We start from the raw sequence: 26,605 nt of genomic DNA, 5'->3' as shown, positions 1-26,605 counted from the left end.
GTCGGTCACGACTGGACCTAGTGGTCAGGGGTCCCTTTACCGTTATACTAATAGTAACACCTTGAACTTGGCCTGGCAGCAAATCGGCAACCAGTTCAGACCTCTAAGCACAGGTGTTATATGCTGATAAGGCCTCACTCCTGCCAGCAGTTGTGCTGCAGCATTCTGTACTAACTGCAGCTTTTGGATAAAGTACAAGGGAACCCCCCTGCCCAAGAGCACATTGCAGTAATCCAATCCCAAAGTAACCACTGCATGAAATGCTGTGTCCAGGTTCTCTTGGTCCAGGAATGGCTGTAGCTGTCAAACCAGTTGGAGTTGATAAAAGGCACTTCTAGCCATTGAGACTACTTGAGCCTCCAGTGACAGAGCTGGATCCAGAAGCACCTCCAAACTGCAAACTTCCTCCTTGAGGGAGTGTAACCGCATCCAGGGTAGGCAATTGGCCAGTTTTTCAGACATGAACTAACCCACAATGCCTCCATCTTACCAGGATTCAAGCTCACTACTGTGTCCAGGCAGTAGCCCAGTGACACAGAAGTAAATCTTGTGGGTCACTATTGAAAGCTCACTAAATGGGCCTTTGGTTGGATCCAGAAGAGCTGTTCTTATGTTCTTAAAAAAGAAACTTTTTTAAAAAATATCTTCCAGATAAACCTAAACTGCCTGAAAATTACACAGATGAAACCTGGCAAAAACTGAAAGAAGCTGTAGAAGTTATTCAAAACAGTACTTCCATTAAGTACAACCTAGAAGAGCTCTATCAGGTAAGTGTCAAAACTTGTAGTGTTCAGAACCATAGGTAAAGTCCTACATGACTGAAAGCAATCCTGATGTTTTTAGGCCACTTTGTAGGGCCTCAAACAAGATCCTGATTTCTAGTGTGGGAATGATCTCATAATCACTCAGTGAGGTGTGACCTCAGGTTGGACAAATGGCATTTCAGATGACCAACAAGAGCTCCTTCACAATTTCATTTCTGGGCTTGTCAAATGAGATTTACTTTTTCCATCAGCCCAGTAGAAATATTCATATGTTAATCTGACCTGCTGATTTCTGGTATGTTCACTATTGGCTTATAGTAGTGCTTTAACAAACACTGGCCACAATTTTAAGTGTCCTGCAGTTCAGAGATTGGCAGACTACACTTCAAAGCACATCTCCAAGGGTGCAGTGCTTGTCTGACCCAAGATTCTCTAGATGGATATGCTGAGCAGTTTCACAAGGAAGCAAAGGGTCTTATTGTTGGAATGGACACTTCCATCCCAGTTTGCTTCAGGATTGTGGTGTGCTAGTACAGACTTGTTGTGAAGTTTAATCATCCCAGAAGAGAGGGACAGGGAGGCTCCTTTACAGGACCTCTATCTGGAGTGTCAGGAAGTTCAAGTGGACCTGCCTTCTGATATATATATATATATATATATATATATATATATATATATATATATATATATTAGCCCACTCTTATAAAATACCAATATGGTTTACAGCAGTTGATAAAATAGGACATAAAATACAATAAAACATTCTTGGTGTTTACCAAGCTGTGCAGCACTCAACTTGTGATGCTAATGGGAATGAAAATTAGTACACTAATCTTGGCTTGTTCTTCAGATAGTTAAGGGGTGTGCATCAGTAACTGGAAACAGCTAGAAAATAAAGTTGCCAGGAGTAGAATCCAAGTTACAGTATTGCTAACAATATGGAACATAAGTTGCTTACTGTGTTTTTTCAAAGAGGTTTACAAAAAATATAAAATAATAAAATTATCACTAACAAAATGCAACCATAATTTAAAACATACAGAAAGTTCAAACCATAATAAGAGTAGGCTATAACAAATTCAAACTAAAACAAGCTTTCTAAACATCTCGGTAGGCTTGTTTAAATAGTAATGTCTTCAGCAGGCACTGGAAAAAATACAGTGAAGGCACCTGCCTGATATCAATAGGCAGGGAGTTCCACAGTGTTGGTGCTTTCACACTAAATGAAATGAAGTACTAACAAGAATTCGTTCAAAGCGTTAATTCTATCATGCAACGGCAAGCTATCACTCTGCTTTGGAACACATTTTTAAAAGAATCATAAGAATCAAGGCCAGAATGCGGCTTGCCACTCTTAATTATTGGCTGAGACTAGCCTCCCTTCTGAGCGGCCTTGCTTCCTTGACTATCAAAGATGATTTCCACTTGATAGGGAAACGAGCAGTGGATAATATAATAACAACTCTAGGATTCAATCCACAGTTCTTACTTAGCATGGGGAACTAACAAGCAAAAACATTATTAAACAGCGTGTGGTAGACATAGAACGACAGGCAGACCTAACCAGGTCCCCCAAATTTTTAATTAGCGAAACCAGAAGATACTCAACTTCACAAATGCCATACATAGCTAATCTTGAAATACCAAAACAACCAAGGGCTTTCACCTTGACCCGTTGTCAGGCCCTCCTTTCAGCAGTACAGGAAGGCCGTTATAGGAAGATACCATATGACGAGAGGAAATGCCCATGTGGCTCTGGGCAGCAGGAAACAACGGAGCATGCCCTTCTTCATTGCCAGTATTACATAGACATTTGAGCAAGGTTTATCCAGCCCATCCTATGTAAGTTCCCTGGGCATTCAGAACAACACTACATCTCCCTATTACTACAGGACGAAAGCCCAGAAGTGACATATTTTGTCGCCAGATTTTGCACCGCCATGATAGATATTCGCCGAAGGATGGTCTATGTTACTAATCAGACCTAAATAGAAGGCCCATATTGTTATACCTGCACTTCTGAAGCCCCATCCCATACAGCTGTTCTTTTTTAACTGATCTCTCTTAAATTTTCCTTATTGGTTTTTATTCATCCATTATCTATGCTTAATCAAGTATTCTATGTATATGTTTTAATCTACGTTTGGTCCTTGCTCCCAATCAATTTAATAATTATCCACTTAGAGATACTGTTATGCTATTTATTTAGATGTTTTGCTTATGCTGGTCTGTGAACGTAATAAAGTAAATTCATTATAAATAATATAAATAAATAAATAAATATAAATAAATGTAAATATAAATTCATTATAAATAAAATTTATTATTATTCATTCAGAATTCTTTCAAAGCATTAATTCTATCATGCAACAGCAAGCTATCACTCTGCTTTGGAATGGCATCAGAAGTAGTGTTGAAAGCTGCAACCAAGGTGTAGGCAGTGGAAAAATCAGAGGAGCATGTTCCTCCATTTATGCAAGTAGCAGTGCCTTGTATTTACTCAAAAACGTATCTGGATCACACCCCGTGTGCTCAGAATTTTCAGGATAGTGGCCAATAACAAGGGATATTTTGCTATGGTTTGAAATTATGTTACTTGTGATTGTGCTTCTCTAGATCAGTGCCTCAAGTATATATTTCATTGACTACAAACAGTTCTGTAAACTCAAAACCTGTTATATTTCTTTGTTACTGTTTGTATTTCATGTTAGGTCTGTATAATTTTTAGTGGTGATATTGTAAAGACATTTGCTGACACAGGGTGATAGTCAACTAAGTCCTATTCAGAACACACCCATTGAAATTCCTGAAACTAAGCCAAATCCGTTAACTTCGGTAGGTCTGCTCTGAGTAGGACTAGTGTTGAAGACAACTCTTAACTTTGATCTTGTAATTGTCTGGTGATGCCCCCACATCAGGTAGGCCTGTTTTTTTTTAAACTCACCTGAAAGAAATAATTTCAGCTTGTGTTCTTTTGAGAGCTGACGTGTAAATAAAAAGCTATATATTGCAGATGGAGTTCTGCAAATGTTTGTGGATTACTTTCATATATCCTTTTCTTTTTTTAGGCTGTTGAAAATCTCTGCTCATATAAGATTTCTGAAAATTTGTACAAGCAATTAAGACAGATTTGTGAAGACCATATCAAAGCACAGATCCATCAGTTAAGAGAATATCCTTTTTGAGTAGTAAGTAACGTGGCTGAAAAAAGTTTCACCACTCAGTGTGTCACTTTGAAGTCCTGTAAAATGCAATATGAGAATCGCATGGATTAAGAACCATTCAAAGTCATTACTTGTGAATTCTTATGCTGGTTGCATTATGACTGATGTAACTCTGGGCCCTTGAAAAGGGGTAGCATAAGGCTCATTGGACCCACGTACCTACGGGACCGCCTCTCCTGGTATGCCCTGCAGAGGACCTTCAGGTCCACAAATGACAACATTTTGAAGGTCCCAGGTCGCAAAGTGTTTAGATTGGTCTCAACTAGGGTTAGGACCTTTTCAGTACTGGCCCCGACTTGGTGGAACGCTCTGTCACAAGAGACTAGGGCCCTGTGGGACTTGACATCTTTCTGCAGGGCCTGCAAGACAGAGCTGTTCCGCCTGGCCTTTGGTTTGGACTCAGTCTGACCCTTATGTTTCCCTCCCCTTATGGTTTTGATGAGGCTGCATTTTAAATTGCATTTTAACCTGTATTTTAAATTGGTTCCCCCCCTTATGTTTTTACTGTAATTTTACTGGTGTTAGCCGCCCTGAGCCTGGCTCTGGCCAGGGAGGGCAGGGTATAAATAAAAGTTATTATTATTATTAGACTGATTAGAAAATATTGAACTATTCTGTTGGTTAGAAATAAAACAGAATGGGGAGGGTTGGTTAACCTTAGGGTTGCCATATTTTGAAGAGCAAAATTTGCCGACTTCTAGGTCAATATTGTTTACACTGACTGGCAGCAGCTCTCCAAGGTTTCAGGCAGGGACTCTTTTCCAAAGACCCACCTGGAGATGCCGGGGATTGAATCTGGGGCCTTCTGCATTAAGAGCAGATGCTCTGCCACTAAACCATGGCCCTAAAATAAACAGAAGATCGCATGAGCAGAGAGAGGTTTAAAGAGATGGACAGACCCTGGATGAGGCTCTCACTCACAGGAAGTCATTAGGCAGAGGCTGGGCAGCCACCGTAGTGTAGGGGGTAGAACGCTGGACTTGAAGGGGGGAGAAAGGGGACACAGAGGAGGGGGAAGCCCTTTGAGGGATGAGGGATGAGGTAGTCGGGGAAGTGGAGAAAGGAGAGATAAAGGAAGATGGAGCCTGACAGAAGGAGAGAGAGGGAAGGAAAGGAAGAGGGTCCAGAGGAGGAGAGTGCTTGTGGGGGGGACTGCAGGCAGGAGGCAAAGGACTGAAAAAGCCACACAATGGGGGGGGGGGGGCAAGGGAATGCAGCAGCAGAGAAAGGGAGAGCAAGCGAGGGGGGAGCTATCAGAAATTGCAGCAGAAAACCCACTTGGGGGAAAATGTGCAGCAGAGATGCAAGTAAAGGAGGGAGGGGGGATAATTAAATCAAAAAATCCCAGTTTGGGGAAAGGAGGGTCTCCCTGAGGCAAAGATAGCCTTGTTTTTGGGAGGGTGCCCCCCAAAAGGGGGTAGAAGTGTGGTTGTGCGGCGTGGGGAGGGATTGTTGGATGGAAAAAGAGAGTGGGGGAAGGGGATTGTGGAGGACGTGTGCCTGGGGAGGGAGGGGGACAGAGCCCGAGAGAGAAAAGCTGCTACTGATTTTGTCCTAGGGGGCTTTGATTGGGAAGTGATGCCACAGTCGGGTGCTGAGAGGTGGCTGACTCTCTCGGTTACCCTTCCTCCTGCTCTTTCCCCCTCCCTCTCCCCCTCCCCCTTCCCCACTCACATGCACACAAACACACAGGCTGGCACGCCTAGGGACTGGATGGGCAAGAGAGTACTCGCACTCCAAGGGACGAGGCTTGGAGGATGTTGACAAAAAACCCCAGACATTTTGCCACATTCTAAAATTCTGCCCAGACATAAATTTTAAGCCTGAAAAAGAGGGCGTGTCTGGGAAAATCCGGACATATGGCAATCCTAGTTAACCTTATTATCTGAGATACTGGCAATGCCACCCACTACTATACATTACAGTTGCTTGAAATAGGGGTTAAACAAAGGAAGCTTGAAGAGATTAATATTCAGATTGTTTGTTTTAATGTTTCAACAGGAGACAGATCTACTTTTGGTAACAAGCCACTCTGCAGCCTTCTATACTGCATGTTCTTGTAATAATTTTCCTACCAATATAAGTCCCAATTCAGAGAAACATGCATGTCACTCTATACACGCAGTGTGTGTGTTTGGGTTCTTGTTTTTTACTTGTACTATGCGAACCTCTATTATTATTAACATTGTTTTTATTTATCTATTTAATTTACTTATCACCCTTCATCCACAGATCACAGGACAGTTTGCAACATAAAAGCACAAAATGCATAACAGGGTCATTCCATAACAAGTGGTCCATTTTTTTAATGATTTTTTTTTACATCATGTCCAATTTTCTTAAAATTTTGTACACTTGTTGAACGATAATGATCAGAACTAAGTTTAAATCTAAAATGTTAATTTCTATATCTCTTTTTTTAAAAAAAATAATTTTTTATTACATTTTACACAATTATCTCCAATTAACAATTCCCAATTAACATATTTTTCTCTTTTGGACTTCCCTCAGCTTCTCTGACAATCATCCGTATTTAAATTTATTATCTACGCATTCCCAAAATTAATATCGCCTTTTAAGATACCTTTACAAACATATTTACATTCTTGCAATATTCCTTATTCTTTCACAAAGCTTCTTTAAAACCCACTAGCGTTGTTTGCTCACCACATACACTTTTCAAATACTCAGAAAATTTTCCCCAATCCTCAATGAACTTGTGATCTCGTTGGTATCTTATTTTTCCAGTTAGTTTGTCCAGTTCTGCATAGTCCATTAATTTCATTCTCCATTCTTCAAGAGTCGTAGTTCTTCCTGCTTCCATTTTTGGGCCATTAATATTCTCGCTGCAGTTGTTGCATACTGAAAGAGTTTATGGTCCTTTCTATTTATTTCATTTCTTGTTATTCCTAAAAGAAAGGCTTCTGGTTTCTTTACAAAATTATATTTCAACATCTTCTTTAACTCATTATATATCATCTCCCAAAACCCCCTCACTTTCTTGCATTCCCACCACATGTGAAAAAATGTTCCTTCTTTCTCTTTACATTTCCAACACTTATTACAAGTTTTAAACATTTTTGCTAATTTAACTGGTGTAATGTACCATCTATATACCATTTTCATAACATTTTCCTTTAAGGTGGTGCATGCTGTAAACTTCAAATTATCATTCCATACTTTAGCCCAATCTTCAAGATATATATTATAACTAAAATCTCTAGCCCAGTGAATCATTACCGACTTAACTTCCTCGTCCATCGTATACCATTCCAATAACATTTTGTACATTTTAGAGATTATCTTACAATCATTATTCACTATTTCTGTTTGAAATTTTGAGTCTTTTTCTATATAACCCTTCTCTTTCAACTCTTTTTTAAACATATCATTTATCTGGTAGTAGTGCAACCAATCAAATACATATTCTTTTACTTGTTCATATGGCTTCATTTTCCATTTCTCTCCTTCTTTAACCACCAATTCTCCATAAGTGATCCAATTCCCTCTCATATTAATTTTCGTAACACTCATAACCTCTAGTGAGGACAACCAGTGTGGAATTCCTGATTCCAATAAATTTTTATATCTATCCCATACTTCAATTAACGATCTTCGGAAGATGTGGTTTTCAAAAGCTTTATGACTCTTTTTTTCCCTCCAACCATAAGTATGCGTGCCACCCAAATCTGTTATCAAATCCTTCTAAATCCAACAATTTTGTATTCTTTAGTTTTATCCATTCTTTTAACCAACAGAGACATGATGCTTCATAGTAAAGTTTCAAGTCTGGCAGAGCAAAGCCTCCTCTTTCTTTTGCATCTGTTAATAACTTATATTGAATTCTTGGCTTTTTACCCTGCCAGATATATCTTGAAATCACTCTTTGCCACTCTTTAAAAATCATTGTCCCCTTAAGTATCGGAATCATCTGAAATAAAAATAACATCTTTGGGAGTACACACATCTTAATTGTTGAGATTCTACCCCAAAAGGATAATTTCAACCTTCCCCACACCTCCAAATCTTTCTTGATTCCATTCCATACCGGTATATAATTGTTCTGAAACAAATCAATATTTTTTGGGGTTAGCCATATTCTCAAGTATTTTACTTTTTTCGCTACTTCAATACCTATTTGTTGTTGCATTACTTCTACCATAGTTTGATCCATATTTTTTACTATAACTTTGGTTTTTTTCCTATTTAATATAAATCCGGCCACTTTACCAAATTGTTCGATTTCTTCTAGCACTTCAGTTACACTTTTCATCGGATCCTCCATCATTATTACCAAGTCATCTGCAAAGGCTTTCACTTTATGTTTATTCTGACCTACTGTCACCCCTTTTATTTTCTCATTTTTCCTAATTGAATTCAGAAAGACTTCCAGGACCAATATAAACAGCAGTGGTGAGAGCGGACACCCCTGTCTTGTACCTTTTGATATTTTCACCTCTTCCGTAATTACATTGTTCACAATCAATTTTGCTCTTTGTTCCGTATAAATTGCCTTTATTCCATTAAAGAAATCATTCCCTATCTCCATATGTTCTAAGTTTTTTAACATAAAATCCCATGATATATTATCGAATGCCTTTTCGGCATCCACAAACATCAAAATTGCTTGTTTCTCATTCCTGGCTGTCAGATATTCCAAAATATTAATTATATTCCTAACATTGTCTTTCATCTGCCTGCCTGGAAGGAAACCTGCTTGATCTTCATGAATGATTTCTTGTAGTACTTTTTTCAGTCTTTTCGCCATTATTCCTGCAAAAATTTTATAATCTGTATTCAACAATGAAATTGGCCTATAATTCTTTACTTGTGTTAAATCTGCATCTTGCTTTGGGATAAAGGTTATAAAAGCTTCTTTCCAAGTCTCTGGAATATCTCTTTCTTTCAAAATATTATTCATTACTTCTTTCAATGGTACCGTCAGGGTGTGTCTCAGCTCTTTATAGTAACTTGCGGTAAATCCATCTGGTCCCGGGGCCTTCCCTTTTTTCAGCTCTTTTATAATCTCTTTTATCTCCTCGTTATCAATTGGGGTGTTCAGTCTGTCTTTTTTTTCTGTCGGGATCTTTTGCACCTCTTTTTCTTTTAAAAATCTCTCTATTTTCCTCATATTGTTCTTTTCTTTGCTTCTATACAATTGTCTATAAAAATCCAGGAATCCTTTTCTAATACCATTCGGGTTATTTATCTCTTCTCCTTCCACCATGATTTTGTTGATTGTGCTTTGTTCTTTTCTTTTCTTAATTTGCCAGGCAAGCCATTTACCAGATTTATTAGCGAATTCAAAATTTCTTTGTCTTAACTTTTTAATATTCCACTCCCCCTCTTTATTTATTATCATAGCAAATTGTGTTTGCAAAACCTTAATACTTTGTTTAATTTTTGAATTATTTGGTTTTTTAATTAATTTTTGCTCATTGTCCATTATCTGTTTTAAAATTTCTTTCTTTTCTTTCTCTCTGTTCTTCTTTTTGATTGAATTCTGTTGTATGAAAAAACCTCTCATCACTGCTTGCGTCCCAAACTGTGCTCATCTTGGTGCCTTTATTACAATTGTCCACAAAGTATTCCGTCAACTTCTTTTTTGTTCATTTTTACATCTCATCCCATTTTTGAGTTATGAGTGTTTGAAATTTCAAAAAAAAAATGACAATTTTGGCCTTGCTGGACTACATTGAGATCCCATAGTTTGTTTAACAGCCAAATACCTTGTTGAAAAGCAGTGTTTTTGCCTGGCACTTAAAGATATGGGGAGACCATTCCACAAATGGGGAACCACCACGGAAAAGTCCCATTGCCTGGAGGGTGGCAACACAAGAAGCAGGCACTCAAAAACGTACCACAGATGATCTGAGTCGGTTCATATGGGGAGAAGCGGTCCTTGATGTATTGTGGTCCTGAGCCATTTCAGGCTTATAGGTCAAAACCAGCGCTTTGAATTGGGCCTGGAAACGGATTGGCGGTTGGGCCAGGATTGACATTATATGCTCAAACTGTCTTGCCCCGGTGAGCAAACTGGTCACTGAATTCTGCACCAGCTGAAGTTTCTGAACTGTCTTCAGAGGCAGCCCCACATATAACATGTTATAGCAATCTAACCTAGATGTTACCAGAGCATAGACAACAGAAATTAGGCTATCCCTGTCTAGATAGGGGTTCAGCTGGGTTCAGCTGATGGAAGGCAGTCTGTACCACCAAGGCCACCTGAACCTCCAGTGACAGCAATGTATCTGGAAGTACCCCCAAGTTGCATACCCCCAAGCTGCATAAGGGCATGTTCCCTGAAGTTTTAAAATATAGGAATCTGTAGTATTGGGGTTGTGTTCAGCCAAAAGCTCCAGGAAGCCTTGACTTTTCAGTACCTAAAGAGCCTCTTTGACCTTCATTTTTATAATGGCTGAAATCCAGAGAGATGCACACATCAGTGTTTCTCTCTTTCCATCTGAGCATCTCCCCTGTTAAACTGTAGGATGGGTCTTAAAAGTCTGTTTAGGCTCTAATACAAGGACTTTTGAAACAATAAGGAGCAAGGGAGGCAGGATTTGATGTTCATAACCCTGAGGCTGTGCGCATGCTTACAATATTGCAGGATTACAAAGTTTTGAATAAATTATGGATATTAACATCAATTTTTAACAAATAACTTGGAAGATTAGCTAACTTATTTCATGACGCTACTACTGATTTTAGTGGCAACATGCCACCAACATAGTACACCTTTAGTTTTGAATTGTGGGGTAATTGTTCTGGTCTCTATGCTTTTAGCTGTTTTTAGGTGAACATCTTTTGCATAGCCATATCCTAAACTAACAAAGGCTTTAAAATAGGGTTTGACAGTTTCTTTTGTTTCAAAATGAATTTTCTAGCAATGATGCAGAAGAACAGTATCATCAGGTGTTGGTGTTGTCTCAATTATTGTGTTAAATATTCTTAACTTCTTCCTCATGGATTCATTGGACAGTGTTCTTTTTCTCAAGAAAATAGACAAATGTTGGCAAGACCACTGTAGACAAATGGTAAGGCTTATTTTTCTTTCAAATAATATTTACCGTATTTTTCGCTCTATAAGACTCACCATACCACAAGACGCAGCTAGTTTTTGGAGGAGGAAAACAAGAAAAAAAAATTTCTGAATCTCGGAAGCCAGAACAGCAAGAGGGATCGCTGCGCAGTGAAAGCAGCAATCCCTCTTGCTGTTCTGGTTTCTGGGATAGCTGTGCAGCCCGCATTCGCTCCATAAGACGCACACACATTTCCCCATACTTTTTAGGAGGGAAAAAGTGAGTCTTATAGAGCAAAAAATTCGGTATGTGAGCTTGGATCCAAAGATGGCTCCCCCCCATCTGCAGCTCCCTGAAAACTGGCTCTAGGGGTCCATAGACTATCTTGAGCAGCTTTCCAAGGGTCAGAGATAGCTGCAGGGGGGGGGGGGGCAAGATAATTGGACACGCACACACACACACACACACACACACACTGAGGATTAAACGCCCATTTGCAGATACAGTGGTACCTCGGGTTAAGAGCTTAATTCGTTCTGGAGGTCTGTTCTTAACCTGAAACTGTTCTTAACCTTAAGTACCACTTTAGCTAATGGGGCCTCCTGCTCCCACTGTGCCGCCGCTGCACTATTTCTGTTCTCATCCTGAAGCAAAGTTCTTAACCTGAGGTAATATTTCTGGGTTAGCGGAGTCTGTAACCTGAAGTGTACAGGTGAAACTCGGAAAATTAGAATATCGTGGAAAAGTTCATTTATTTCAGTAATTCAACTTAAAAGGTGAAAGTAATATATGAGATAGACTCATGACATGCAAAGCGAGATATGTCAAGCCTTTATTTGTTATAGTTCTGATGTTATGCCGTACAGCTGATGAAAACCCCAAATTAACAATCAGAAAATTAGAATATTAAATGAAATCAGCAAAACAAGGACTGCAAATAGAGCAATATTGGACCTCTGAGAAGTAGAAGCATGCATATGTACTCAGTACTTGGTTTGGGCCCCTTTTGCATCAATTACTGCCTCAATGCAGCATGGCATGGATGCGATCAGCCTGTGGCACTGCTGAGGTGTTATGGAAGACCAGGATGCTTCAATAGCAGCCTTCAGCTCTTCTGCATTGCTCGGTCTCATGTCTCTCATCTTTCTCTTGGCAATGCCCCATAGATTCTCTATGGGGTTCAGGTCAGGCGAGTTTGCTGGCCAATCAAGCACAGTAATCCCATGGGCACTGAACCAGGTTTTGGTACTTTTGGCAGTGTGGGCAGGTGCCAGTTCCTGCTGGAAAATGAAGTCAGCCTCCCCATAAAGCTCGTCTGCAGAAGGAAGCATGAAGTGCTCCAAAATCTCCTGGTAGACGGCTGCGTTGACCCTGGACTTAATGAAGCACAGTGGACCAACACCAGCTGATGGCATGGCTCCCCAAATCAACACTTCACACTGGACTTCAAGCATCTGGCATTGTGTGCCCCCCCCCCCCCATTCTTCCTCCAGACTCTGGGTCCTTAGTTTCCAAATGAGATGCAAAAGCTGCTCTCATCAGAAAAGAGGACTTGGGACCACTGAGCAACAGACCAGTTCTTTTTTTTCTTTAGCCCAGGCAAGATGCTTCTGACATCGTTTCTTGTTCAGGAGCGGCTTGACAAGAGGAATGCGACATTTGAAGGCCATCTCCAGGATCCGTCTGTGTGTGGTAGCTCTTGATGCACTAACTCCAGCCTCAGTCCACTCCTTGTGAAAATCCCCAACACGTTTGAATGGTCTTTTCCTGACAATCCTCTCTAGGCTGTGGTCATTCCTGCTTCTTGTGCACCTTTCTCTTCCACACTTCTCCCTTCCGCATAACTTTCCATTAATGTGCTTCGATACAGCACTTTGGGAACATCCAACTTCTTCTGCAATTACTGTTTGAGGCTTTCCCTCATTATGGAGGGTCTCAATGATGGCTTTCTGCACAACTGTCCGGTCAGCAGCCTTCCCCATGATTGTGCTTCCTACTGAACCCATTGCAGGTGTTATGGATTGAATAGCTACTGCACCTTTTCACAATATTCTTATTTTCTGAGATTGTTTATTTGGGGTTTGTATCAGCTGTACCCCATAATATCACAATTATAACAAATAAAGGCTTGACATATCTCGCTTTGTATGTCATGAGTCTATCTCATATATTAGTTTCACCTTTTAAGTTGAATCACTGAAATAAATGAACTTTTCCACAATATTCTAATTTTCTGAGTTTAACCTGTATGTAACCTGAAGCATATGTAACCCGAGGTATCACTGTAGTAAACTCAGTCCTTTACAGCAGAATGCAGCAGAAGCAACTGTGGTTGGAATAGTAACATCAATGGTTTTATTTATAAAGCAAATAACAAAACAGCAAGACAACTCTCACATCCCTCTTTTTCAGCAGAGGAGCAGAGAGCAGAGAGAGGGATGAGACATTTAAATAGTTCCCATACTCATACATCAATTAAGTAATCAAAAGCAACCAACAACATTATGCAAAGTGAGAATGAGACATTACAATACTGACACACACAAGCTTTCTGCTCACTGATATTTAGGCAAATACAACTTTTTGTTTTGTACCAGTGTCAGGTAATGATGCTTGCAATTTGTATTTAAGACTTATTTTTTGTTGTATTGCTTTTGTGACCTGATGGCTGGGCATTCATTTTGCAACTCTTAGCGACAGTTTGTGTGACTTAGAATACAGACTCTGTTATGCAGCCAGGGAACATAGAACCCCTAGGAGTTATGCAGCATATTTCAGTCTTATTAAGAGAACCTTTATTGGGACGGATCTCAGCAGCTTAAAAAGGCAATGCCATAAAAGCATATTGAAGAAGCATTTCATTAAGATATCATATGAAGAAATAGATTAAAATTTATCCACATCTCAGTATGTGGAGGGAATGAAGTTTCTCCTGGTGAAGGGAAGTGGGGCAGGTATTGTCTCTTAACCTGACCTGGTTGTGGAAGCATACACATTGATGGGGCAATTAAGAGGATGTGCACCATTCATCTTAAAGAACATGAATAGAGCAAGAGGGAGGAGGTGGTCAGTTCATATACTTGACTTTCTAAAGTTGCAGTCAGTAAGCAGGCCTATTTGGAAGCAAGTCCCGTTAAAATTGGTGGCCTTTCCTTCCAAGTAAGCATATTTAGGATTGGGGCAGAAGAATGATATTGAGATGGATACATAATGGTAGACATAGCATTTAAAACTGGTCAATGTGTTTATGGCTTGATTTTTGTTTTCCCTCCTCCCTTGCAGATAATGATTAGAAGTATCTTTTTGTTCCTGGATCGAACATATGTTCTTCAAAATTCAACGCTGCCATCAATTTGGTGAGGAAGAAAAGAGAAGTATTGATGTTAGACTTTTAGATGCTCTGTTAAAATATGTATTCAGTCAAGGAATAAGAGGAGTGGTCCTCTTGAGGATCAGGAATTGGTTAAGTTGCAGGAAGCAAAAAATAAGAATAATTGAACAGTTCTCTGAATGGAAAGAAGGAAAAAACCCCTCAAGTATCAGTAGATGTCTACTCATTATGCGGCAGTTGTGGAAAAAGGCAAATTACATGCTAGGGATCATCAGGAAAGGAATTGAAAATAAAACTGCCAGTATCATAATACCTTTATACAAATCTGTGGGGTGACCACAGTTGGAATACTGTGTACAATTCTGGTTGCCTCACCTCAAAAATGATATTATGGAGTTGGGAAAAGTTCAGAAAATGATTAAAGGGGATGGAGTGTCTCCCCTATGAATAAAGGTTGTAGCATTTGGGACTTCTTAGTTTAGAGAAAAAGCAAGTAGGAGGTGACATGATAGAAATTTATAAAATTATGCATGACATGGAGAAAGTGGATAGGGAGAAGTTTATCTTCCTCGTAACACTAGAACTCATGGACATCCAATGAAGCTGAATGTTGTTAGTTAAACTATGGAACTTGTTCCCTCAGGAAGTAGTGATGGCCCCCAACTTGGATGACTTTAAAAGAGGAGTAGACAAATTCATGGAGGAGAGGGCTATCAACGGCTACTAGCCACAATGGGTATGCTCTATCGCCACAGTTGGAGGCAGCAATGCTTCTGAATACCAGTTGCTGGAAACCAGAGGAGAGGAGAATGCTCTTGTGCTTGAATTCTGCTTGCGGGATTCCCGCAGGCATCTGGTTGGCCACTGTGGGAACAGGATGCTGGGCTAGATGGGTTATGGGCCTGATTCAGCAGGCTCTTCTTAAATTATTCCCTTTCATTCTGATAGATGACAAACTGACAGAGAATAGAGAATCTTTGCAACATGGCTGGTTTATGTGTTTTCTTTGCTGTCTCACCCCCAGATTTTCATAAGGGATGTGGGTGTGGTACTTTAAAGATAAAGTTAAGCTAAACCAAGAAGCTCAGATCTGGAAAGTATAGAGAATCTCCATGGCAGTGAAGGAGGTCATTGTGTATATTGATTGGAGACCAAGAATGGCAGCAGTGCTACATGTTGGGAATGACTGAGCCATCAAGAACCAGCTTGGCAAAACTGTCTCTGTCTTCAGACACCATGTTCATATATAAGAATAAGCCACACACCACACATTTGTCACGAATGAGCCAATTACATTTGCTTCATACTTCTCTGCTAGCAGTGGAGAGAAACAAACCACAGTCAGTGTTGTGTCTTTTGTTATTGACTTCTCAAACATGGTCTGTTTGAGCAAAACAAACCATAATCTCTGGTTCAGGTATAATGCTAAGAAAGGAATTGTGGTTTGTTTCCTCTGCGCACTTACAGCCAGCCAGGAACAAAACAATCAAGATATAGGTGTTCACAATCAACCATTAATTATGGTTCGAATCCCCGCGATGGGGTGAGCTCCTGTTGCTCGGTCCCAGCTCCTGCCAACCTAGCAGTTCGAAAGCATGTCAAAGTGCAAGTAGATAAATAGGTATCGCTTCGACGGGAAGGTAAAAGGTGTTTCCGTGCGCTGCTCTGGTTCGCCAGAAGCGGCTTAGTTATGCTGGCCACATGACCTAGAAGCTGTCTGCAGGCAAACATCTGTTCCCTCAGCCTATAGAGCAAGATGAGCGCCGCAACCCCAGAGTCATCCGCGATTGGACCTAATGGTCAGGGGTACTTTTACCTTTATGAAGTATAAACAGGGCCATGGACAAAAACAAATACCAGTTTAGTCTGAGATTTTAAAACAGGTGATGCCAATGTAGAATGCTGTAAATCTGAAACAATTGACTGTTGTTGTTTTTTACATTGTAATTATGTATGCTTAACAAAATGCAGATCTTTGGGTAATGCCCTCAGCACTCTGCATATTGTCTATGTATTTATTTAAAATCTTTTCCACAATGAGTTTTACAGGAACACTCTGTGTTAGAGTTTGGTTTAGAGCCTTGTTTTACCAGTGCAGTATCTCTAGAAGTGGTACACATTGGGCTGGACCTCAGTTTATCATACCACTCATGGAAGGAACAAACTAAGTTGTGTTCCAACCCTATTGCTTGCATTAAACTTGAATTTGCTACTAGTATTAAGTTCCGGGAGGACTCCTGTTGTTTTCTCCCCCAACCAACTGTTTTTTAAATCTTTTAAAGCCCATTCACAATTTAACCTTGGAATAGTTCCTAGTGTTTATGTATTTATCCAAATTTCAATTTATATGAATACATATACAGTGGTGCCTCGCAAGACGAAATTAATTCGTTCTGCGAGTTTTTCGTTCTACGGGTTTTTTCGTCTTGCGAAGCACCACTGCATTTAAACACTGACAACGGCGGGGAGGGGCGGGGAGAAGCAGGACAGCTGCCGCAGCCGGTACCTCAGACTCACCCGCGTTGTGGCCACTGTGCGACGCGGCTGCTGGAGGGCGGCGGGGCTCAGGAGCGCGACTCGGCGGAACCGCCACCATCCTCTTCACCTGAGGGAGAGAGAGGCGCTGGCGGCAACGACTCTCTGAGGGGAGCGCGTGAGGGGGGTGGCCAGCGGCGCGAGGCACCAACCGTCAGCGGGAAGGTGGGAGGGAGCCGGAGGAGCAGGGAAGCGAGCGTGTGTGCGTGCAGTGCGCGTCGCCATGACACGAGAGGCAGGGCCGTTTCGTCTTGCGAAGCAAGCCCATAGGGAAATCCGTCTTGCGAAGCACCTCAGAAAACGAAAAACTCTTCCGTCTTGCGAGTTTTTCGTCTTCCGATGCATTTGTTTTGCGGGGTACCACTGTATAGATGCCCCTTAACTGGATTTACACACATTTTGGGGTTCTCAGGAAAATGTGCAAATAAGATTGTTGCCTCTAGTAAGAGCTTTCTATGGACATTTGTGTAGATCAGTTAAAAGTCTGCATAATTAATGACTGAAGCCTGGTCAGACACAAGTTGCTGAACCCAATATGAGAAGGCATGATAATCGGGTCAGGTCATGTGTGCACAAAAGAGCCAGGAACTTACTTTTTCTTACACAGTATTCAGAAAGTAACACCTGATCGGTCCTGAATAAATGGATGCAAAGGTATCCAATATGCTGCCTCCCTGTGTTGAACTTTGATTCTTTATCATTATTTCTTTATTTTCAGGGATATGGGGCTAGAATTGTTTAGGGCACATATAATTAGCAATCAGAAAGTCCAAAACAAGACCATTGATGGCATTCTTCTGTTGACTAAGCGAGAGAGAAATGGTGAGGCTATTGACAGGAGCCTGCTTCGCAGCCTCCTCAGCATGCTTTCAGATCTTCAGGTGAGTCAGGGATCCCCACCATGTTTAACCTGTATAATCTTTCAAAGGAAACTATGAGAGCATCCTAAGGAAATGACTCATTTCTGTTTTCCCCAGATTTATCAGGATTCTTTTGAGCACAGATTCTTAGAAGAAACGAATCGCTTATATGCAGCAGAAGGACAGAGGCTTATGCAAGAGAGAGAGGTATTTTATTACCTTACTGTTCATGGGCACCATGAGGATATTAATCTCTTGATTATGAGGGCAGAACAGGAGCTCCCATGATGTGTTTTGCCCTGCTGATAGGGACTACAATACAGGCATAACTCAGATATATTGTGGGTTCAGTTACACACCACCACAATAAAGCGAATAGCACAATAAAGTGAGTCACACATTTTTTTGTTTCTCAGTGCATATAAAATTATGCTTACACTATACTGTAGTCTATTAAGCCAGCCCCTCTACTCTTGGCTCAGGAGGAGAAAATCCCGCCTCCAGCCCTAGTTGCGTGTCGAGACCCCGAGACGACCCCCTCATTGATGAATAAGACACTAGGACACAGATATTAGGATAATGTTATTGGGCAAATTTAGGTCACAACTTTATTGGTTACAGAGGGACGCGGGTGGCGCTGTGGGTTAAACCACAGAGCCTAGGACTTTCCGATCAGAAGGTTGGCGGTTCGAATCCCCGCGACAGGGTGAGCTCCCGTTGCTCGGTCCCTGCTCCTGCCAACCTAGCAGTTCGAAAGCACGTCAGTGCAAGTAGATAAATAGGTACCGCTCTGGTGGGAACGTAAAAAGTGTTTCCGTGCGCTTCTCTGGTTCGCCAGAAGTGGCTTAGTCATGCTGGCCACATGACCTGGAAGCTGTACGCCGGCTCCCTCAGCCAATAAAGCGAGATGAGCGCCGCAACCCCAGAGTCGGTCATGACTAGACCTAATGGTCATGGGTCCCTTTACATTTACCTTTTATTGGTTACAGAATGTGAGCGGTATTGGCTTAGGCATTGGAATTGACCCGACTATATCTGACTCTTGCCTGTCACGCAGGGAGTCCAGTAAGGGTCAACCACTGGTAGGGGGAGCTTCGTTGATGCAAACCAACTTGAGCTCCCCCTGGGTTCCCAATGGGGTCGTGGCATGGCCCTAGCCCAGCCCTGGACTTCGGACAAGATCCACACACCCAATTTCCTTTAACGAAATACCCTTAAGCTTGGAGGGGCAGTTGTTGGCCACACCTCCCCTCCCCCATTATAAGATCAACCAATGCCTAACCGCCAAACCTTACAAAGTTGTGACGATTGCTACGAGGTAGGCGAAAACCAAATGGCCCATGCCAATTTGCCAAGTGGAAAAATTCCTACCAGGCCCCTCAACGGCGACCAACCAAGGTCCATAGCAAGGCCAAATTTGAAACCTGATAATAGGGAGGGAGGGCGGGAGATAGAGGAAGTGAGCCAAGAGGAAACTCTCGGGCTTGTGCCTCAGTTAAATGGGGCCCGGCCACGCCCCCCCCCCGCCAGCGGATTGGCTGGCAGGCGAATGACATGGCTGAGAACCTCCAGGGGATGCAGGACTTTGTCCCCCGTCCCCGGAGGGGAGTGGGTGGCCATGTGGTCCACCGCAACTCCTCCCCACTGGGAAGTAGAGCGGATTAAGCTCCACTCCCATGGCCAGAAGAGGGGTGGTGGCAGCAGAGGGCTTCCTTTCCCTGGAAGCAGCCGGGCTGCCTGCAGCTGCGTCCTCATAATGAACATCATCTGTGAAGTACAATAAAATGATGCACAATAAAACTAGGTATGCCTGCAAAGTATTACAGCACTAATATGACCAGATATAATAAATCCCCGCCAAAGGATTTGTCTTATTTAGCTTTTCTCCATAACTTACTGACTCTGACAGGTTCCAGAATACCTCCATCATGTCAACAAACGCTTGGAGGAAGAAACAGACAGGATTATCACTTACTTGGATCAAAGCACTCAGTAAGTGTGTAGACACCCTCAACCTGGTGTGTTAAAGCTGTTCATGTTGGACTCCTAAATCCACCACTGCTTTTTGCCAGTGTGGGATCATTTCCTATATGTAAAGAATAATGTCAGACAAGGCCACATTACATGGGTTTGTTCACATAAATAGTATAGTTTCCAAAAGAAGAAGAGTTGACTCCATCAATTCAAACCATGCAAAACTTAAACAAGCTCTGAGAATAAATTGGATGCTACCAAATCTTGCTTCCATATTCATGTATTTATTTAAAAATACCTATTTGTGTCCATAGTTGTTCCAAAAATCATCATATGGCTGCCATACTCAAATCTTAGGCCTTCTCTTGCCTCTCCTTTTGCTATCTTCGATATGGAAATTTTATTTATTAAATTTCTGTCCTGCCCTTCCTCTCAAAGGAGCTCCGAGTGGTAAAATTGTACATTACTTGGATGGGCCTGGTTGTATTGTACCCTGCAAAGCACCACCCAGTAGTGTTATGTCTCTTTAGCTGCTACTAGCTGTGGATTGAGGATACCCAAAGTGGTGCCTTTTGGATGTTGGATTCTCAACTCCCATCAGCCCCAGCCAGCATAGCCAGTGGTCAAGGATGATGGGAGTTGTAGCCCTTCAAAATGTGGAGGGTATAATGTTGGCTACCTTTGTTCTAGAATCTAGAAGATGATCGACATTCATTTTTTAAAGAAGGTAGGAGAGACCAAAAGCAGTTTTTCCACACACACAAAAATCACGTGAGCCATAAACACATTGTTAGCAGTAGTTGGGAATGTTGCTGTTTGAAGCAACCTGATGTTCAAGTTGGGTTGAAAGTGGTTAAAGGGCAAGCAAAAGGAATGTAATTCTAAACACTTTTTTCCAATAGGAAACCACTAATTGCTACTGTAGAAAAGCAGCTGCTAGGTGAACATTTAACAGCCATTCTACAGAAAGGTAACCTATCTTTTTTAATAGAAATATTTCTGTTTACTGCTTCTTCAGGGTTTTCAGTTCCCTATGCTGAATGGAACTAACCCATTCAGCTGCCACTTTTTTAATCCCCTTTGCCTACCCTGATCATAAAGGTAAGCCACAGTAGTGGCTTCAGATGCTTTTCAGAATGAAAACTTGATGATGTTAAAAACAAAAAACAGCAAATATGGGTGGAGGGTGTATGTATGATAACATGTCAACTCTAGATGGCATTTAAGAGGCAGGTTGTTTCAGTACAGATGTCATCTTTCTGTGGAGGGCAAGGGGTGAATCAGATCAACTGCTACATTCTGCAAACAGCAAATACTTCACTTTCCTGCCTTTTTAAACTGTGTAATAAATCACTTTGTGTTCCAAAAGACAGCTTCAAAGTATTTACAAGAGTTCAAAGAACGACACCATCACGATCAGTCAGTTGCCTCAAATGGCTCTTTCCACTTCTTCCCCCAGCAGATCCACCTCCTAAGCCCAGCCCCCCTTCTATCTCTGCTCCGAGAGTGGCTGGGTCCCGGAAATGGCCCTCCCCCTCAGATTCATTCTCTCCCGACAGCCCTTTGTCTCCTTCCTCTTCCGAAGAAGAGCAACTGCTAATTAAAGGCACAGGATCTCTGTAAGTGCCCATTCTCTCCCCCCTCTCCTCCTCCTCTGTCTCCAATTCCCTGACATCCACCCCCTCCCCAAAGGCCCCCTCCTCCTCCTCCTGAGAGTCGACCGTTCCCGTTCCTCCCTCATCCGGAATGGCGGGGGTGAACCCTAGAAAACTGTCCTCCTCTTCTGTATCTTCAAAAACCTCCCTCCAACCCTCCCCAAACCCGCAGTTCTCCGACCGTTTCGGTAGTCTTCTTCCAGGTTCCCCTCCTCATCGTCTGATGGTGGGAATCCCTCGAAGTCCTCTTCATCATCCGTCGGCCCGAACACCTGTTGAAAAAACCTACCCCGGGGTTTGGGTTTGTCGGGAAATAAATCATGAAACTCCTCCACCAGATACTCATCAGTGATGCAATCTGCCGGGACCCAGGTGTTTTCTGAACTGGAGGCGCCTTCCCAAGCCACAAGATACTCTAGTTCCTCCCCATTCCAACGAGAGTCCAGTATGTCAGTTACCTTGTTGCGCTGCTCTCCTCAACTTCGGGCAGTGGAAGCTCCCCTCCACCTCTACCTTGCCTCATGCCCCCTTCCCTGTAGGGCGACAGCCATGACCTGTGAAATACGGGATGGATTCTCATGCTCTCAGGCAACCTTAATTTAAATGCCACTGGATTGATCTGCTGGATCACCTCAAAGGGCCCCACCCTCCTGGGTTTGAGTTTCTTGCACCCCCCTTTCCAGGGCAACCCTTGCGTGGACAACCATACCTTGTCCCCAACCCAGATGGCCTCCCCTGGTCTCCGATGCTTGTCTGCCTCCCTCTTGTAAACTTCCTTGGCCCTCTCCAAGTTCAACTAGAGCTGTTGGTGAATCGCCTCCATTTCCTCCGCAAACTGTTCTGCGGCAGGCACACTCCACGACTCCTCTTCCCTCCCCGGAAAGGCCCTGGGGTGACACCCGTGATTGGCGAAGAACAGAGTCATCCCTGTGGATACATTCTCCGCGTTATTGTAAGCAAACTCCGCCAGAGCTAGTTTGTCCACCCAGTCGTTCTGCCTCTGACTGACATAACACTGCAAATACTGTTGTAAAACGGAGCCGCCCTCTCCCCTTTGGCCCTCTGGCAGGTGTCACACCCCCTTACATATTCCCTTACATCCTCCCTCACCTTGGGCCACCAAAACTCCCTGGTAACCAACAGCATGGTTTTATGTTGCCCAAAATGTCCTGCCGTGGAGCTGTCGTGAAGTTGCTTGAGGACTCTGGCTCTCAGGGTCTCCCCTGGAATATACAATGTCCCCCAATAGTACAGAAGCCCCCCCTTCACTTCAAAACCCCCCTCAGATCCCCCCTTTTCCCTTAGCTCGTCCATCTTTCGCCTTGCAAAAGCATCGTCTCTGATTAGTTGCATCAGTTCATCGTCCTTCACCAATGCCCCCCCACAAGTCCACTTGTTCTCGGGGAACATTAATCTGGCAACCGGAGGTCCCTCCTCTGCCAGATACTCTGGTTTTCGAGACAGCGCATCCGCCCTCGCGTTCTGCTCCCCTGGCACGTACTGAATCTTAAAGTTGAAATTGGCAAAAAAACTCCGCCCAGCGTATCTGCCTCTGACACAGCACCCGTGCCATACTCCAGTACTCCAGGTTCTTGTGATCTGTGCACACCTGAATCTGGTGCTTAGCACCAATCAGGAAATGTCTCCATTGTTTGAACGCAGCAACAATCGCAAGCAATTATTTGTTGTAGATAGTGTAGTTTATAAGAGAGTCTGTGTACTGGTCCAGTAAACGCTTCCGCTGCGCCACCAGCAACAGCTCTCTTTGCAGAGCATTAATTAAGTCCAGTGAAGAGATTCTTGTTGCAGTACAAGCTTCAAAGTCTCAGCAGCAAAAAAAAAAAAATGACACAGGGAAGCCTGTCTTTCCAAAGACAGGTTTATTGCAGAAAGATAACACCTCTGGAGCTTTCAGACATTTTTTGCTTCACGCCCAGCACTCCCCAACAGGCAGAGAAAACAAACACTTTTTATATACTGAGCAACTTAACAACTTAACGAGCTTGACTACTTAAAGTCACATGACATTGCTAATTTGCCAGCGTCTTAGGTTTCACACCCTAACACCCCCTCTCGCTGGCAATACAAAAACAAAAAATTACTTCAGACCCATTTCTTCACAAAAGTTTTCATGCTGCTGAAACCCAAGCGGTTTTGTAAAACCATCAGCTTGATTTTCATGACTGGGATAGTAATTTAATTTAACAATTCCTGCTTTTACCGTTTGACAAACATTTTGAAAGCGGATATCCAAATGTTTTGTACGACCTTTAAACTGCCCATTTTGTGCTAACTTAAGACACGGTTGATTATCACCCCATACAGTGATTGGAGTGATGGCCTTTTCATACATCTCTTGTGCCAAGCATTTGTAAAATTCTAGATCTCTACATAACTCAGATAAGGCACAGAACTCAGCTTCTGTTGACGACAAAGCAATCAGGTTCTGTTTCTTGGATCTCCATCCAATCAGAGAGTTACCAAATTTTATTACACAGCCAGACACTGATTTTCTATCTTTTAAATTTGCCCAATCACTATCTGCCCAACAAGTAATTTGTGCTTGTCCTTCCGAAGATAATTCAAGGCAAAAATCTTTGGTGTATTGTAAATATCTTAACACTCTTTGAATTCCTTTCCATGCATTTACACTAGGTTTTGAAGCTTCTCTGCTGAGTAAGTTAACAGCGTAAGCAATATCTGGTCTACTCCATTGCGAAAGATGAAGTAAGCTTCCCAGTGCTGACTGAAAGATTTCAGCACGCTTGAATTCAGCACTATTCTTGAACTCATTGTCTTTTACAAAACCCATTTCCATTGGTGTTCTAACACCTGCACACTCCGTCATGCCAAACTTTTTCAACATTTGCAATATCTTGCCTTTTTGATTCAGTAGAAAACTGCCATTTTTGGTCCTATCTATCTGAACACCAAGATAGACCTTCACATCACCAAGATTCTTAACTTTGAAGTGTTTATTTAACTCTTTGGCTAGTTTTTTTACTTGTTCTTGTGTCTTTGAAGTATAAATCAGGTCATCTACATAAACAAGCAAATATTCTTGAGCATCTCCTGAACCTCTGAAATATAAGCAATTGTCAGCCTTGCTCCTGCTAAAACCAATGCCTACCAAAACGTCATTCAAACACTCATTCCAATTATGAGCAGATTGCTTGAGTCCATAAATAGATTTATGTAGTTTCCATACCTGATTTGATTTACCAACTTTCAATCCTGGCGGTAGCTCCATATAGAGCTCTTCAGCCAAGTCTGAATGAAGATAAGCTGTAGAGACATCAAATTGATTCACTTTAAACCCTTTCTGAGCAGCAACTGCTAATAGTGCCCGTAGGGTTTCACTCCTTGAAGTGGGTGCATAGACCGGAATAATGTAACCCCTTTCTTTGCGTAAAACCTCGAGCTACAAGCCTTGCTTTGTACTCTGGTTTCCCCATCGCTGTTGTCTTTATCCTGTACACCCACCTACAACTTACTGCCTTGGTACCTTCTGGCAGTTTGGTGATGGAAAACACACCCAGTTCTTTCATAGAATTCAACTCCTTTTGCATGGCCTCACGCCACCTACTGGCCTCCTCCTGGGGTAATTGCTCAACCTCCTCAAAACTTTCAGGTTCGCAATTTGCCAAACCAGCCCAAACACTAATAGCTTGGTACCTTTCAGGAGGTTTACCTTTGTTGGTACGCTTGGAACGCCTTAACAGTTCCTGCGATGTTCCTTCAGTTTCCCCCTCTGACTCAGAATCACTAGTCGTCACCTGTTTGTCACTAGTAGTCACCTGTTTGTCACTAGTAGTTGAAGAACTTTCTGATTCTGACTTTACACGTCTCTCTTGCTGTACAGGTGAACTTTTAGAGCTAGAAGATTCTGACTTTACAGACTTGGGTGAACTAGACGATTTCTCACCCTTGTCCTCGGACTCAAATTCCTCAGCCTGTTCTGGAACTAATACCTGCCCTGGGGCCTGAGTTTCATTGTTACTGTTCACCACATCAAATAGTATGTCAGGATTTCCATGAATTTTATTCCAACCATCCTGTTCACAAAATTCCGCACTTCTGCTGATTGTGATTTTCGTTTGATCGCCTTCTACATTCACAAATCTCCAACCTTTTGTGTTTGCTTGATAACCACAGAAAAACATTTCTTTAGACCTAGGATCGCCTTTCCTACGTTGTGCCCTAGGCACCAGCACATAAGCACGACATCCAAAAACTCTTAGATGATCAATTTTTGGGTTTTTTTCCAAATATCATGAAGTAAGGAGTGTTGCCTACTGTGCTATTGTACACTCTGTTAAAAGTATAATTCGCATACAGTGCAGCCTCAGCCCAAAAACGCTGTGGAAGTCCAGAATCAAACAGCAAAGCAGCAATGGCTTCCTGCAATGTTCGAAATTTTCTTTCGGCAACTGCATTCTCCTGTGGTGAATAGGGATTGGTAAGTCTATGAACTATACCTTTCCTTTTTAACCACGTCTCCAGCGTGTGGTTCACATATTCCCCACCACGATCTGATTGTATTTTACGTACCCTGGTGTCAAATTTACATTCGACTTCTTCAATCCAATCCATCAGGATGGAAGCTGCTTGTGATTTTTCTTTCAGAAAGAAAACCCAACTAGCTCTTGAAAAATCATCCACCAAGATTTGCATAAATCTCGCACCTCCAAGCGATTTGACTGGCATAGGGCCACACACGTCTGTGTGCACAAGTTCAAAGGGTTTCTTGCTTACTCTATCAGATCTAGGATAGTTACATGTCTTAACCTTAGCATGTTTACAAGCACAACAATCCAGAAAATTTGGACAGGGTTTAATGTTACACTCCTCAGCTAAATCTGGCATCTTGCTTACATACTTAAAGCATATATGAGCTAACCTTCTGTGTAGTAGATGTACACAACCTGTATGAGGAGCCTTATTTACACACTTAGCTTGCGCTTCACCTGTTGAACATCTACCTGCTGCTAACTGCTCTTCATCCAAAACAAAAAGCCCATCCTCACAGGGAATTTTAACTAGCTCCTTCCCCTGTTTCGAAATGGTGCACACATCATTTTCAAACTCAACCTTAAAACCACTTTTTACCAGGCATGACACACTCAAAAGTCCATTCTTCATTCCTGGAAGAACAAAAACAGGAAGGTTAGTTTGCAAACAGTTAACATAAATTGTGCCTTTAAGGTTAATTTCTCGTTTACTATTGTCTGCTATAGTCA

At 42.1% G+C, this 26,605-nt stretch overlaps 1 protein-coding gene across 3 annotated transcripts in view; it reads left to right on the top strand.

The window, feature by feature from the left end:
- The window catches only part of LOC310668830 (cullin-4B), a 141,632-nt gene that overhangs the window by 2,987 nt on the left and 112,040 nt on the right, over positions 1-26,605 (top strand). For 2 of the 3 annotated variants that reach the window (XM_083422159.1, XM_083422160.1), the window contains exons 3-10: positions 652-767; positions 3,833-3,936; positions 10,956-11,025; positions 14,293-14,366; positions 17,595-17,757; positions 17,854-17,943; positions 19,646-19,728; positions 20,613-20,680. In XM_083422159.1, the coding sequence (XP_083278285.1) occupies positions 652-767; positions 3,833-3,936; positions 10,956-11,025; positions 14,293-14,366; positions 17,595-17,757; positions 17,854-17,943; positions 19,646-19,728; positions 20,613-20,680 (768 nt within the window). The remainder of the gene's footprint in view (positions 1-651; positions 768-3,832; positions 3,937-10,955; positions 11,026-14,292; positions 14,367-17,594; positions 17,758-17,853; positions 17,944-19,645; positions 19,729-20,612; positions 20,681-26,605) is intronic. The other variant, XM_083422161.1, reaches the window with a different exon arrangement.

This window comes from Podarcis tiliguerta (genome assembly GCF_965153285.1).
Source record: "Podarcis tiliguerta genome assembly, chromosome: W".
In the NCBI taxonomy this organism is placed as follows: domain Eukaryota; kingdom Metazoa; phylum Chordata; class Lepidosauria; order Squamata; family Lacertidae; genus Podarcis; species Podarcis tiliguerta.
Note: the sequence above shows the minus strand (reverse complement) of the source record. Positions and strands in the feature narration are given on the sequence as shown.